Source organism: Prorops nasuta, unplaced genomic scaffold, assembly GCF_024137725.1.
Source record: "Prorops nasuta isolate Cenicafe-Biocafe unplaced genomic scaffold, Cenicafe_Pnas_1.2 PNAS00104, whole genome shotgun sequence".
In the NCBI taxonomy this organism is placed as follows: domain Eukaryota; kingdom Metazoa; phylum Arthropoda; class Insecta; order Hymenoptera; family Bethylidae; genus Prorops; species Prorops nasuta.
The window spans coordinates 97289-110668 of NW_027116901.1; the positions used below are offsets into that span (position 1 = coordinate 97289).

The 13380-nt window shown below is 36.4% G+C and overlaps 2 protein-coding genes across 2 annotated transcripts; one reads left to right on the forward strand and one right to left on the reverse strand.

Moving 5' to 3' along the window:
* Nucleotides 1-463: 463 nt before the first annotated feature.
* Nucleotides 464-4498, forward strand: LOC136784930 (doublesex- and mab-3-related transcription factor A2-like). The gene is made up of 3 exons (XM_066745888.1): nucleotides 464-667; nucleotides 2231-2494; nucleotides 3828-4498. Exons 1-3 carry the CDS (start codon nucleotides 464-466, stop codon nucleotides 4440-4442), a joined length of 1083 nt encoding a protein of 360 aa, XP_066601985.1. The 3' UTR covers nucleotides 4443-4498.
* Nucleotides 4499-6630: 2132 nt separating this feature from the next.
* LOC136784929 (parafibromin-like) lies at nucleotides 6631-10219 on the reverse strand. The gene is made up of 4 exons (XM_066745886.1): nucleotides 10087-10219; nucleotides 8495-9765; nucleotides 8263-8404; nucleotides 6631-8179 (listed from the first exon to the last, which is right to left on the reverse strand). The coding sequence occupies exons 1-4, from the start codon at nucleotides 10215-10217 to the stop codon at nucleotides 8143-8145; spliced, it is 1581 nt and encodes a 526-aa protein (XP_066601983.1). The 5' UTR covers nucleotides 10218-10219; the 3' UTR covers nucleotides 6631-8142.
* Nucleotides 10220-13380: the final 3161 nt, after the last annotated feature.

Consider the following 13380-nt stretch of genomic DNA (forward strand, 5'->3'; position numbering starts at 1 on the left):
TTTGTATGTTTAACGGAAACTTAAGGGAGGGCGGGGGGGGGGGGGGAGTACATACATAGGGGCCGGAATTTTCTTTCGCGGCAAGTGTAGAAAAGGCGAGGCTCGTGGTAAGGGGTGGTAGGAGGGGGGAGACGCGAATGGGAATTGTTTGCAGTGCCACTGCGTTTGGAGGAAGGAAGAATTTAGCGGTGGTAGCTGGATTATGCAGGGCTTAAAGAAAGTTGTCGGGGGGCAGTACCGGGGCTAGATATCGCGTCGTTGCTCGAGAGGTTGAGTAGGTTTAGGGAGGAGGGGTGAGAGGGGGAGGGAGGGTGTGGGTTGAATAATAGTCGACGAGGTAAGGTCGATCCTCTGAAAAACGATATCGAGCCGGGGTGAATCCAGAGGAGCAGACGAGGGACGAGGCTGGAAGGAGGTGGTCGTGTTTGGGAGGGGGTTGGATGTCTGGGGGTGGGTTGAGAGGATGCTTCGCGGTAAGAGCAAGAGCAAGTCTGACGCGGAGGAGGAGGAGGGCGAGACCAAGCAGCGGAGACCAAAATGCGCTCGTTGCAGAAACCACGGGCTCATTTCGTGGCTGAGAGGACACAAAAGGGAATGCCGTTACAGGGAATGCCTTTGTCCGAAATGCTCCCTCATAGCGGAACGCCAGAGAGTGATGGCTGCTCAGGTAAGCGGAAAAATCCTCGCATAATTCCTCACCGATAACACCGCCGAGTGAGGCTCAATTAGTTAGCCTTGCGCCACTTCTTGTCTCGATCGCACAACCTTCCCCAACAAACTTTTACCAGCCGCTCGCGTCAACTTTTCCAAACTCCCCGGCCCTCGAACTCTGCTCATTTCCTTATCACACTTTCCTCCTCCTCCTCTTCCTCTACGATAATCAACCGGTTCATCAGCCTATGGAGCAATTTTTTACAAATTTAATCCAACTGAAAATTAGCTGTCGAGCACGAAAGATCGTGCAGCAGCTATACCTCCGAAGATATATAACGGTTGTTCCGAATATAATCATCATGGCAAGACTTGACCGTGAATTATGTCAGGGATAATTAGGATTTTGGCGAGGGATGTGATTCGTCTTTGTTTACGGGATTGGTGGTCGGAGAGAGAGTCAGCGGGAGGGGTTGGGGGGGGGGGGGGGAATTAAAAGGAAGCGCAATTGAAGGAACGGTTGCAAGGAGGTTTATAATAGGTGGGGGCGGGCTAATGCGCCCAGAGGACATTAAGCGCAAACAGGGCTGTTAAATAGAACAAAACGTTATTCATTAAGCGCCGTAGCAGGGTAAAGCAATCGGGCCTCGAGTGCATTAGTTTGCACCGCAAACGTGTATCTCGCAAGAGCGTCCATCCTGGCCACCACAAGATGGCGAGGGGATGGAATTAAATCCATTAACGCCCGGTGTAGCATTTCATTTCTGTTTGCATAAGCATTATGATACTCGATCCTCTGTCTACACCGAGGGACTCTCGATTCACCCTCGCTACACCCCGCACAGTCGAAGCTCGTAAACGAGCGTAACCGTGAATCAGCAAACTAACAGCTCAGCGGACTCTGCACGGTGTGAAGATTCGATAGTTGGAGCCACGCATATATAATCGCTGGGATCACAATTGTTTTCGGTCATTTCAACAAATCCCCAAAATCTCCATATGCGTTGTCTGCAGCTATCACATATTTATATATAGTTTTACAGCTATATATTCTTATGGGAAAAGGATTCTTAATACAGTAGGTGGTCCAGATTGGAATAACACGTGGCAAATGCCCCCAGATGTATCTCTATTGACATTGGCTACTAAGAAAACACATGCAGTATCGGTTAACCGGATCCATTTATAAGCTCGGAAATGACACGATCGTTCGTGACCTGCTTTCCTATTGCTGCTAGATTCAATCGTACATGTATTTCTATTCGCGTGATATGTCTCGTTTTACCGCTCCTACAAATTTATCGTTTATCATTAAGGTTGATATGATGGAACGGATAGTGTCAAACTCGTTCCATTAAAGTGCTTCCGTTTTAATCATCCAGAACGCGAGGAATCTTTGGCAACATTTTTGGGCAATTATTAGACAAAATTCAGCTTGTCAGAAACACGCTTGTTTCATTTCTTTCTTTCTTATTTAACAATAATAATAACAGGTATGAATGTTTTTGACAGTTTATTGGGGAGAGTATCGATTGCAGTGAAAAATAGAAATTTTTAGTTTTTTAATGGATGTACCAAGGTGGCGTTAAAGAGACAGCAAGCTGCGGAGGATGCCATAGCCCTGAGGATGGCGAAGGTGGCAACCGGCCAAAAGCTCAATCGACTGCCACCAGGAAAGATATTTGGGATGGCTGTGACAGAGCCAAAACCCATGACTGATCCGAGCGAAGATGTATCGGATGCTACTCGTAAAGTGTACCGCGACGGTACAGTCCTGGAACCCAGAGATGGAGATGTCTTTAAGGAATCAACTTCATCCTCTTGTCGCTTGCAAGCACCACGAGTATGTATATATAGTTACTTCATTTTATACGCAACTTCCTCCCCCACCTTTATCTCTCTCATCTCAAAAAATGATAAACATCAATAAACGTTTCAAAAATTTCTTCCAATTTTTCATTCGACCTTATCGACATTATTCAAATTTTCATTTGGTGTATTATACCAATTTTTGGTCTTTCAACTCGTAGATTCAGTCGGGCGATAATAACCGTTAATTGCGTCGTTTCTTAACATCAAACGGCTGAACATTAGATGAGAAATTAATGTACTATATTCAGTACTGAGAATGGAAATATTAGCAGGAAATTTATCAGCGGAAAATTTTATTTGACGTTTAAAATGAAAGCAGTAATGACCGTATAAAGCTTTTTGATTATTTTAATGAATATTCAGGATATTCCCGGAAATACTAGCATTTTTGATTAAAACGTTAAATTTTCCTGTGTGCTTTTCACTGTAGCTGAGCGGAAAACAAAACTTTAATCTATTGTTATTTATGTATATGCATTTTTGTTTACGTCGAGATTTAATAAAATCGTGAAAGAATGTTGATAGATATGTATGGGATAAAAGTTGGTTTTTCATATTTTCAGTCATAAAGATGCAAAACTCTGTTAGAATAAATCGACTATATAAAATAGTATACAGTAAATTTTCATAAATTTATTGTCGACTCTCGGGGATTAATAAATTGTGCAAACAGTGGGTTGGCCTTTACAATGAAAGATTTACAGTGATGCTGGTAATTTATAAATTTATAAATACCCGTATTAAAAAATAAAGTCTGATTTTCAAATAAGTTTATAGCAGCACCTATTGTTGTGCATCTACGTACTTTAGATCCGATTATGCAATACTTGATGGATGCAAAATCAGGCTATACGTTTTGACTGGGCTGATTTGATAAACCGTGGTACAATACGATTGGATTTTGTAAACAGACGTGTGTGCTTCAAACTATTTACCATTTCTACGAGGCAAAGCTATTGCTTTCGAATCGTGTGTACTAAGCACAATTTAACGGAGACGCTTAATGTATGATTTCATACCTCTCAAAATCCCATTCGTTTAACGCAGACTCTAACGACCCTAAAACGAATTAGCTGAGGGCAAACACGTTGGCTCATTTACGATGCTATATTGTTTTGCGTTTCGCGTTAATGTGTAATAAACGTGTAATTGGCACTTGACGCATTCTTTACAAAGGCTAGAGTAATTTTATTTGTAAATAACAATTTGAGGAATATTTAAACCATAGCCAATAAATCCTACGTGATTTGATAATGTTCCTGGATTGAAAATGTAAGCGAAATAATTGGTGGTCTGGTTTGCAGAGTAGCGAAAGCGAAGGCAACGAAAAGAGTTCTTTATTCGACGTGCAAGTCAATCCGGATGCCTCGAGGGAGATGGCTCCGTCGCAAACGTCAGTGGAGACCCTCGCACGGTTGTTTCCCAACACAAAGCTCTCTGTACTGCAGTTGGTTTTGCAAAGATGCGGGCAGGATCTGCTGAAGGCAATCGAGTATTTTGCCAACGAGAGCTTGGGTCTCGGAACGAGCTCGTCTTCGGCCTTTCGGCCACCGCAGTCACTTCCGGAATCGAGAACAACCCCACCAGCGGAACCATTGAGCAATGCCATGTTCAGCCCGATTTATTCCAGCCTCGGTAGAAACTTCTACGGTGATGGATACTGTTTCCTCAACATCGTACCAGATCAGCTTGCCGGTGTCAAGGGGAACCCCAGCCTGGACCAAGATAATCTTGCCCTGAATGTCCAATACAGCAATTACTTTCATTCGAGCGTCCAGCAACAGCTGCGAGAGCGTATGTGCGCTCAGGTCAACGATCACTTGGCACCCAGACCTAGTTTTCTCCACCTACCCCCTGTTCTCCCCGGCTTCCCTTGCGTACAACCAAATTGTGCTCAGTGTTCTTACAAATTTACCTGAGACTCGAACAACTGTTCCCCGAAACCGTCGCGTTACCTTAAGAACCTCGCCGAAAGAATCTTCAAAACTGTCGGGAATTTCAAATGATCAGTTCTTTCTTGCTTCCTTCGATTTTTCTTTCGCGGATATTCCACGTAACGAGACCAGCATACTTCGCAGCTGCCAAACTATAGCTGCCCGCATTTTCTTCTTTCTGGATTCTTATATTAGATTCTCAAAGAAACCTGCAACTTGTCTATTAGGGTTTCTCTCGCAGTCCAGACACATTTCTTTTAGTACGCTATTATTACTTTGGCTTCGCCTCCGTATACTTTACTTTATAAGGATTTATACATTTTTCATCGCAAGGTGTGAATCATGCCGGTGTTGTAAAATAAAAAAACGCGTAAAGAGCATCGAATCAACGTACACACCCTATGATTTATAATTGTGATAAATATACATATATATACAAACTTGCTGTATTAGATAGTAGTATACCTTGATATGTGTAAAATAAAAAAGAAATTAATTCACAAATACTTACCATGTGAAATCGAGAAATTTCTGGTTTTATTGTCTACGTAATTATGTAGCTGTATAATTTTATAATTATATTGAAAGGAGGCCAGGTATTAGCATGAAAATATGATGAATGAATTTCCGGAGCGTGTCACAGTTACAGAAAGTAATATAAAATATTACGATAGGTAAGGAAAATCGAGATTTTTCTATCTTACATTAATTTCACCATTCATCGTTTTGTCGTTTCACATTAGGAGCTAGCGCAGCATCACTAGGAACGAACGGCTAGGCAGATAAAAGTTTTAAAGGAACAGAAGTTTTCCGATGTTCTCATTTTTCCTTCCGACTTCGCTCTGAAGTATGAAGTAGCTCGAGGCAAACGTTTCGTCTCTGTATATCCCTTTTTTTTCGTTCTATCTTTTTCTACCTCCATTGTGTTTAACGGATGTGAAGTATATATTGGAGGGCCTGAAATAAGTTCTAAAGCCAGTTTGTTAGAACGAGTTACTCTAATTAGTTACAGCGAGTATCGTTGTGCTTAATCATGAGTAAAAGTCGGCAAAATCATTAAGTTGCAGCTTCCTATGAATTATGACTCAAGCTCTGTACAAAATATTACTACGACAAATACAATATACTATGAAAAATGTGAATTACGCAACCTACGCACGTATTCCGTTTAAAAGGTCTTACAATTCCTGCAGGGTGTATGTACTTAGGGCTAATCTTACCAATCCATAGCGTATGAAGTTCGTGCTTGATATCGATGGAAAACTGTACGAGACGAACATTTTCAAAGATCAGGGAGCTTCGTCCTCAAAGTATACTACGGGCAACAGATAGGTCAGGTCATACAGATATGTATCGCTTATTATTGGCAAATCCTAAAAGTACATGCCGATAAAAGTTTGAAAGAAAATGGCATGGGTTGCGGAAAAAAATACTCGAATTTACTTCTATATACGAAGATTTATCCTTAATCTTCGAGTCAACAAAAAAAAACGATTAAATAACGATTTTTTTCTTTTTTTATAGGAAAGCAAACCGAAAATGATAGCGATGGAAGCTTTATTTTATTGTTAAGAAAGAATTAAAATTGTGTGAAATTAGCTATTTGTTAATTAAATTTTCTTGACATTGTCTTTTGTGAGTGTGTTTCGCGAGATCACGTTTCTTTGCAAAATAAGATAACAATGGTTTGCGAAGAATCTATCATATTTGCAGGAGTGATAGAGCATCAGTAATTTAATCTTCATGATTCGATTGGCCGGATAAACAGGGTCGGTATTGTGGAACAATCCTGAATGCCCGGAAGGAATTTACTTTGCGTTCAGAGAGAGTTTTGGGAAGAGAAAATACCATGCCCCGTACACTGGGGACTTGGCAATGCAAGCATCATATCGTGACTTGAATTACAAAGCATACAATGAAATTTAACACCGCGTCGAGAAATGTAATCCATTTATGGAAGATATGGTGCAGTATGGGGAGCTGACTCCGAGCAAATGATACATAATGAGAATGATTTCTGTCTCCTAATAAACGGAGCGTGATTAAATTGACGACCTTTCAACGAATACACATTGAAATAAGCTGATTAGTGTTACTTTATAGATTAAAAAGATTCGTTTTAATATCCACAACAATTCGAATAAGGATACAAATGGAAGAAAATTTTACGTGTATAAGATTTTATTAATGCAACAAATTTTTAATATTAAACATTGCGAACTCTTGGTATAATAATATGTATCAATTTATGTTTAAGATATAATAATTTAAAATGGTGTAGCAAATTTATGGATTGACAATGATTTGATTGAAAAATCTTTTTTCTCAATGAAATACTATAGCGTAAAATTTATTTTCACTTCGCTTAACTACAGGCACATAAGTTGGAGCTTAAACTCGTTTAATACTAATGATATTAATGCGAGATGAAGAAATGATGTAGTATTTACCAGAAAATTAGATAAATATGTGAGAGACATATTTAACTATTATATACATCACGTTTAAGACTGGTATTTCCTAATGTATAATATCAATTTGTTTTTCATATTTTAACCAGTTATTAACAATGTCCAATATTTTACGATATATATATACCATGTTTCACAGGAACACTAACACTTTTTTGCACTTTTATGTACAGATAGTATATTTACATGATTCGTATTTACAATGTTCCTTTACGAAAATATTGCAAACATGTTCTATAATAGTGAAATCATAGTAATTGTGTGCGATAAATTAGCCACTCTCACCCGTTCCCTTTTTTGAAAGTTAATAATGTTCGACCTTGTACTAGAGTTTTTATTACAAATTTCTAAAACTTAAAAAGATATATATGAATTACTTCAATGCTAAACAAATAAAACCGGGCTTTTTACTTAAAACTTCATTATTTAAAATATGAGTTTTTAATACATGGTATAGATTGTAATGATTGGTCTAAAGAACGTACCAAATAAGCAGCTTTGAAAAAAGAATTATCTCCTAACAAAATATATCACAGCAACCAATGTTTCACATTTTAACTGGTTGGACGGTACTCCATTGTGCTTTAAAACCATATCACTGCACTATCCGAAAAAAATAAAAATCTTTGGTAGTTTTAGAGAAAATTGTGACACACACAATCAAAAATTTATTTAACGATAATTCTGGAAAAAACGAAAAGATTGAGCTGAAATTTTCCATATAAGTCTTGTAGCTACCACTTCCTAATACAAGAACACTAACGCTGATACAATTCTGAAAAAGATAGTTTACCTTGATACTTTAACAGGTAATAAGTAAAATCATATGTTCTTGTAAGTAAACTTAAATACTTTTTGTATCAACACCGAATGTCAAGCATTAAAAACTCATTTTTTAAATAATGAAGAATACATAAAAAACATTTGTTTACGTTTTGCCCCGAAATAGTTACTATTTTTTTTTCTACAAACTAAGGGCAGACTAGTACACAGGTTATAAAATTAAAATTTTTAAAATGGAGGGATCTAACTTCATACACACACATGATGACCATTTATAAGTTTCTTAAAATATTCTATTTCATGATGAATATTATGAAAACTGATATGAATTATTTATCTGAAATTATAGGACATAATAGTTACAAAGTTTATTAATGGAAACCAGAAGTATAAAGAAATCGACAATATTTTTATATTTTACGACAAGCCTCTTAAAACCGAAGATGTGGTTTATTTTTAATCATATGCCTGAAAAACGTTAAATTAGTTATTACAATAGCCAAATCAATAGAGTTAAATCGTAGAGGTTGCCTATTTTAAATTCAACTTACTTGTCTAAGCGCTCCCAGAATATCATTAGTGCAGCCCTATCCAAATGTCGTTTTGTCCTGCTTAAATTAATTACTGTTACTGCCCATCGGGCTACGTTTGTATCCAGTCTCATCTCGTCATATTTTAAATGAAATGCACAAACTGCGATTCAAAAATGTTTTATTTTGGAGATAACTCATTATGTAACGATAAAAATAGGATTAAAAAGAAAAACTGAACTGAAATACGTACTTTTTGAAAAAATTTCGACGGGATTGCCGTCGAAGGGCCAGCCTTTAAATTGCCAAGCAGGGCCCATAACGAATACCGCGACAACTCTATCCCAATCGGCGTTTGTCAATTTCTGCGGATTATCGACGACTCTGTAGGGGACAGTTAGACCCCCTTCTTTCCGCCTCTGTAGAAGAATTTCGTTTTCCCTCTTCGAGCCTTGAGCACGTTTTTCTTCATTGCTGACATACCTCAAATCTTGAAGTACATCTTTAGCATTGTACATAGTTATTAGGGAAGTGTTGGCACTAGGAATAATAATTATGGGTGTTCTACTAGGCCGTTTGTTTTGTGCTGCTTGTTGAGGTGTAAGCTTTGCAGCAGATGTGGGTAACAAGCCAGTTGAAGGATTAGTAGTAGGATTGCTTGGTGGTTTCCTTACTGCTGGATTGGTACCCTCTGTCACAGATTTCAATGTCATTCCATGATAAGTACCCATAGTATCAATTTTAAAGCCCTCTGTTTCTTCCTTCTGGCGAATAAACCTTTCTTGATCATAACGATTATAAACAGCAGGCTGTGGCAGTGGTCTCATTGAAGTCGACCGTGGTGTTACCATAGGTGTAGGTACTGTTGGTCCTTTCTGCCTACCTTCTTCCCTTGCTTTGATGCTTTGAAGAATTGCAAATATATTTTTGGCAAATATTTTGCCACTACTTTGTAAAATTGTTGCTCGTGTTCTCCACTGTCTCTCTCTAGAAACTATGTCTTTTGTATCATCTACGTCCATATCCAAAATTACACGAAGATCAGAACCCATTCCAATATCATCATTTTCCTTAATAGTTGTTCGTTTTTTAGCAAGACGTTTGGCTTTAATAGCTGCTATTTTTTCAACTGACATAGTTTCAGATAACGATTTAATGTTATCTACTGTTACTGATGCTTCTTTTGGAGCATCCAATCTAGCCGCTAGTTGTTCTTTAACCTTTTGGACATGAGTTTCTTCAAAACGAGGCTTTTTAGATGATCCACTATCCAATCCATCTTCAGCTGTTCTTTTTACTTGAGTTGGGATTTCTAATGGTGCCGATTTATCTATGGCGGCTGATGTAGCAGTCTCTCCATTAAGATAAGCCAGTAAATCTTTTCTGTCTGGACGACGTACAACTGGAATATTTTCTGCAGCTGCTTGTCGCACATATACTGGATGTGTAAGCTGTACATGTTTTAATAAAAACAGGAGACACTCAAGTGTATAATATTCCTTAGGAGTTCCTTCTTTACCCGATCTAATAAAAAATAAACAATCGTGTAGTCAACAAACTTATTTAAAGACCAAAATCATTATTTAAATGATTCTTCAACACCATTCAACAATTCATACCAATTAAAGCAATATCTTAAATTACCTTACTTTTTCTACCTTTTGAACCAATTATACTCGTCCAAATATTAAAAAATAATAATAAAACAATTTACGAAAAAACTTAAGTATAAAACAGGTAAATTATTATTATAATAAACTTCGAAACGAATTTATCGAACGGCGGAAGACTAGACTGAACATGGTAAAAGTTTGCTAACATTCATACTAAAATCAAATAACTCACCCGTATGTCAAATAATTAGTTTTAACATTCTTAGGCCAAGAAAATTCACCAAAAATGATCTGATTTTCCCGTTCAATTATCTCTTTTTTATTGACATTGTACTGTCGAAGTAAACTTAATGGGTCCGCCATGATTGCACACTACATACCAATTACCACTACCAATAGTACCAGCCACCATATGCTGTATCCATGCATGCACGTATTGCACGATTTACACACATATACCCTTAAATGATTATATATATATATATATATATATACACTACACTGACGCACACACCGCACAACACACACATATACTGCCACTATATATACTTACAGTGGCTCACAGTTTACCTCACTCATCTCTAAACTCCATTCGGCAGTCCCCATTCGGCATTCCCCAATTGTCCTTTTTCACCTAACACTCCTAACAGTAATAGAAAAAGATAACCTATGCTTAAGTCGGTCTTAAATATAAGTAACGACCATGAATACCGGCCTTAAGCTTATGCAGTGGCTGCATGCAGACTGCAGTGAGCTGCACCGACTGTACAATGACCGCCACTAATGGCCTGCAAGATTTTTTTGATGCGTTTAGGAACCATACTTCCCCATGGATTTTTCCCCGCCTGGACTGAGTGACTGGAAAGAGTATAGGATGTGTATGATAGGCTATCCTTGTTTAAATGCCTTAAAGAGAAAGAGAGAGCCTTATACCGCGTTCAACCTGGTTTCTCCAGGCCTTCGTTTCTTATTTTCCTATCTCGGACGTCGCCATTGCTCTTCTCTCTCTAACTCATAGATTTCTATCTGCGTCTTTGTCTAAAATAATTCTACGCCACTGGGTGATTTTTTGGTGAGTCTATACCACTGGACCTATCTGTGAGTCTTGTGAGAGTGTGAAAAGTGCAGAAATGTCAGTTTGGCAGCGCGGATTTTTAATCAAACGAGTGTTAGTATAAATTGTTAAAGAGTTTTAATTTGTTGGAAAATGTTAACCAGTTATAGTGAAGTTATAAAATTTTTAATGACTTTTCTGGATTATCGAAAAAAACAGGTATACAAATTTTTTATACTTCTAAAAACTTACATTACGTATTAAGGATATATATTAAGTTAATTCTTGTCAAAATTAACTTAATATATAAATGTATGAAACAAATAGATTCATGAATTTAAATAAGAAATACATAATAAAAAATATTATTATAATTTTTTAAATAATATGCAGATCCTAGTGTATTTATTATCATGTATAGTTAATTGGTAAAATTACTGCTAATTATAATGTCTCTTTTTCCTAGGCGTAAAGGTTCTATGGAAGGTCCTACCAGGAGTAAAGTGCATACATCATAATGATTTCAACCAGAGGAATTAAGCAACGCTAAGGAATGGAACACAGTTTCAGATCACGCAGCATGCTCTCCACATCTATAATAAGCCAACCTGTTTTCTTAGATAAGTAATATTACTGATAACCATATATAAAATGTATTCAAACATGATCCTTTGTGGTTTCCCTTATGTTTCGAAGGTCAAATGTTCTAATAAGGCTGATGAGCTGCATCCAATTGGTAAATAAAAATGAGGCCAGGCTGTGTATCAATTCTGCTGCTTCAAATTTGGAATCTCCATGCAGAAGCCAAATGGAAATATTAAAAAAAGATTTGTTATTCAGGTATTATTTAACAATGATCTAAATGCATCAAAATGGCTATTACTGGTAGTCATTTCTCAAACTTGTTTATATCTAAACTTATTTTCTTTGCTTTTTTATGTCCAGTAAATATTAATAGATTTGGCTATCAGTATTTGCTTTGAATAACTGTCCTAGATGATAAATGGAGATGAAAGAAAATCTTATATATAGAAAGTAGGGTACAGGATAATGAATTAATCTTTCAAAATATTTTTCTTTTCTTTATTTAGATTACGTTTATATATTATATTGTGAATTATAAAAGATTTATTCCAATGGATTCAAGAGCAATATACCTTTTTCTGACGATTTTAATTAGCTTCTTACTTTTTCTCCTTTTTATGTTTAAACGTCGTCATTTGTCATGAATCCCACAGATAAATCTATATTTTTACTTTCCTATGGGTAATTCTACTTTGCATATGTATTTGCATCCATGCTCAAAATAATTATAATCATAGTAAATGAATGTATTTATTGTGTTCGGGAAGTAAAGCTTTGTAGATTATGGTAAAATGTATTAGTTTATTAAAATATTATTAATTGATAAATGAAATTATTGCTATTTTATAAGGTATTAACTATATGTAATTTTAATAAAATAAAATGCCTTGTATAAAGATTATTTCAATTTTATTTATTATAAATAATCGTTGTTTATTAGTGTATATTAATAAATTGTTTTTACAAATAATATTAATTAAAAGAGACTATCCATTCAGGGAATATCAATCATTTATTTCAAATTGAAAAGTGTAAGATAAAGAGGATAAGTTTTCTTAAATTTGTAAATGAAATTAGCCATATTGATGCATTTAGATCATTGTTAAATAATACCTGAATAACAAATCTTTTTTTAATATTTCCATTTGGCTTTTGCATGGAGATTCCAGATTCGAAGCAGCAGCATTTACACATAGCCTGGCCTCATTTTTATTCACCACTTGGTTGCAGCTCATCAGCTTTACTAGTCTCCATTTGTAATGCAGGACAGTTATTGAGATCAAATAGTGACAGCCAAATCTATTAATATTTACTGGACCTAAACCAGCAAAGAAAATTAGTTTAGATATAAACAAATTTGAAAAATGACTACCAGTAATAGCCATTTTGATGCATTTAGATCATTGTTAAATAATACCTGAATAACAAATCTTTTTTTAATATTTCCATTTGGCTTCTGCATGGAGATTCCAAATTTGAAGCAGCAGAATTGACACACAGCCTGGCCTCATTTTTATTTACCAATTGGATGCAGCTCATCAGCCTTATTAGAACATTTGACCTGCGAAACATAAGGGAAACCACAAAGGATCATGTTTGAATACATTTTATATATGGTTATCAGTAATATTACTTATCTAAGAAAACAGGTTGGCTTATTATAGATGTGGAGAGCATGCTGCGTGATCTGAAACTGTGTTCCATTCCTTAGCGTTGCTTAATTCCTCTGGTTGAAATCATTATGACGTATGCACTTTACTCCTGGTAGGACCTTCCATAGAACCTTTACGCCTAGGAAAAAGAGACATTATAATTAGCAGTAATTTTACCAATTAACTATACATGATAATAAATACACTAGGATCTGCATATTATTTAAAAAATGAT

Coding starts and splice junctions, on each gene's coding strand:
- LOC136784929 (XM_066745886.1), bottom strand. CDS start 10,217: ATGGCGGACCCATTAAGTTTACTTCGACAGTACAATGTCAATAAAAAA. Junction 9,766..10,086: donor ACTAATTATTTGACATACGG/GTGAGTTATTTG, acceptor ATTTTTTATTAG/ATCGGGTAAAGAAGGAACTC. Junction 8,180..8,262: donor TTCTGGGAGCGCTTAGACAA/GTAAGTTGAATT, acceptor AACGTTTTTCAG/GCATATGATTAAAAATAAAC.
- LOC136784930 (XM_066745888.1), top strand. CDS start 464: ATGCTTCGCGGTAAGAGCAAGAGCAAGTCTGACGCGGAGGAGGAGGAG. Junction 668..2,230: donor AGAGAGTGATGGCTGCTCAG/GTAAGCGGAAAA, acceptor GGATGTACCAAG/GTGGCGTTAAAGAGACAGCA. Junction 2,495..3,827: donor GTCGCTTGCAAGCACCACGA/GTATGTATATAT, acceptor TCTGGTTTGCAG/AGTAGCGAAAGCGAAGGCAA.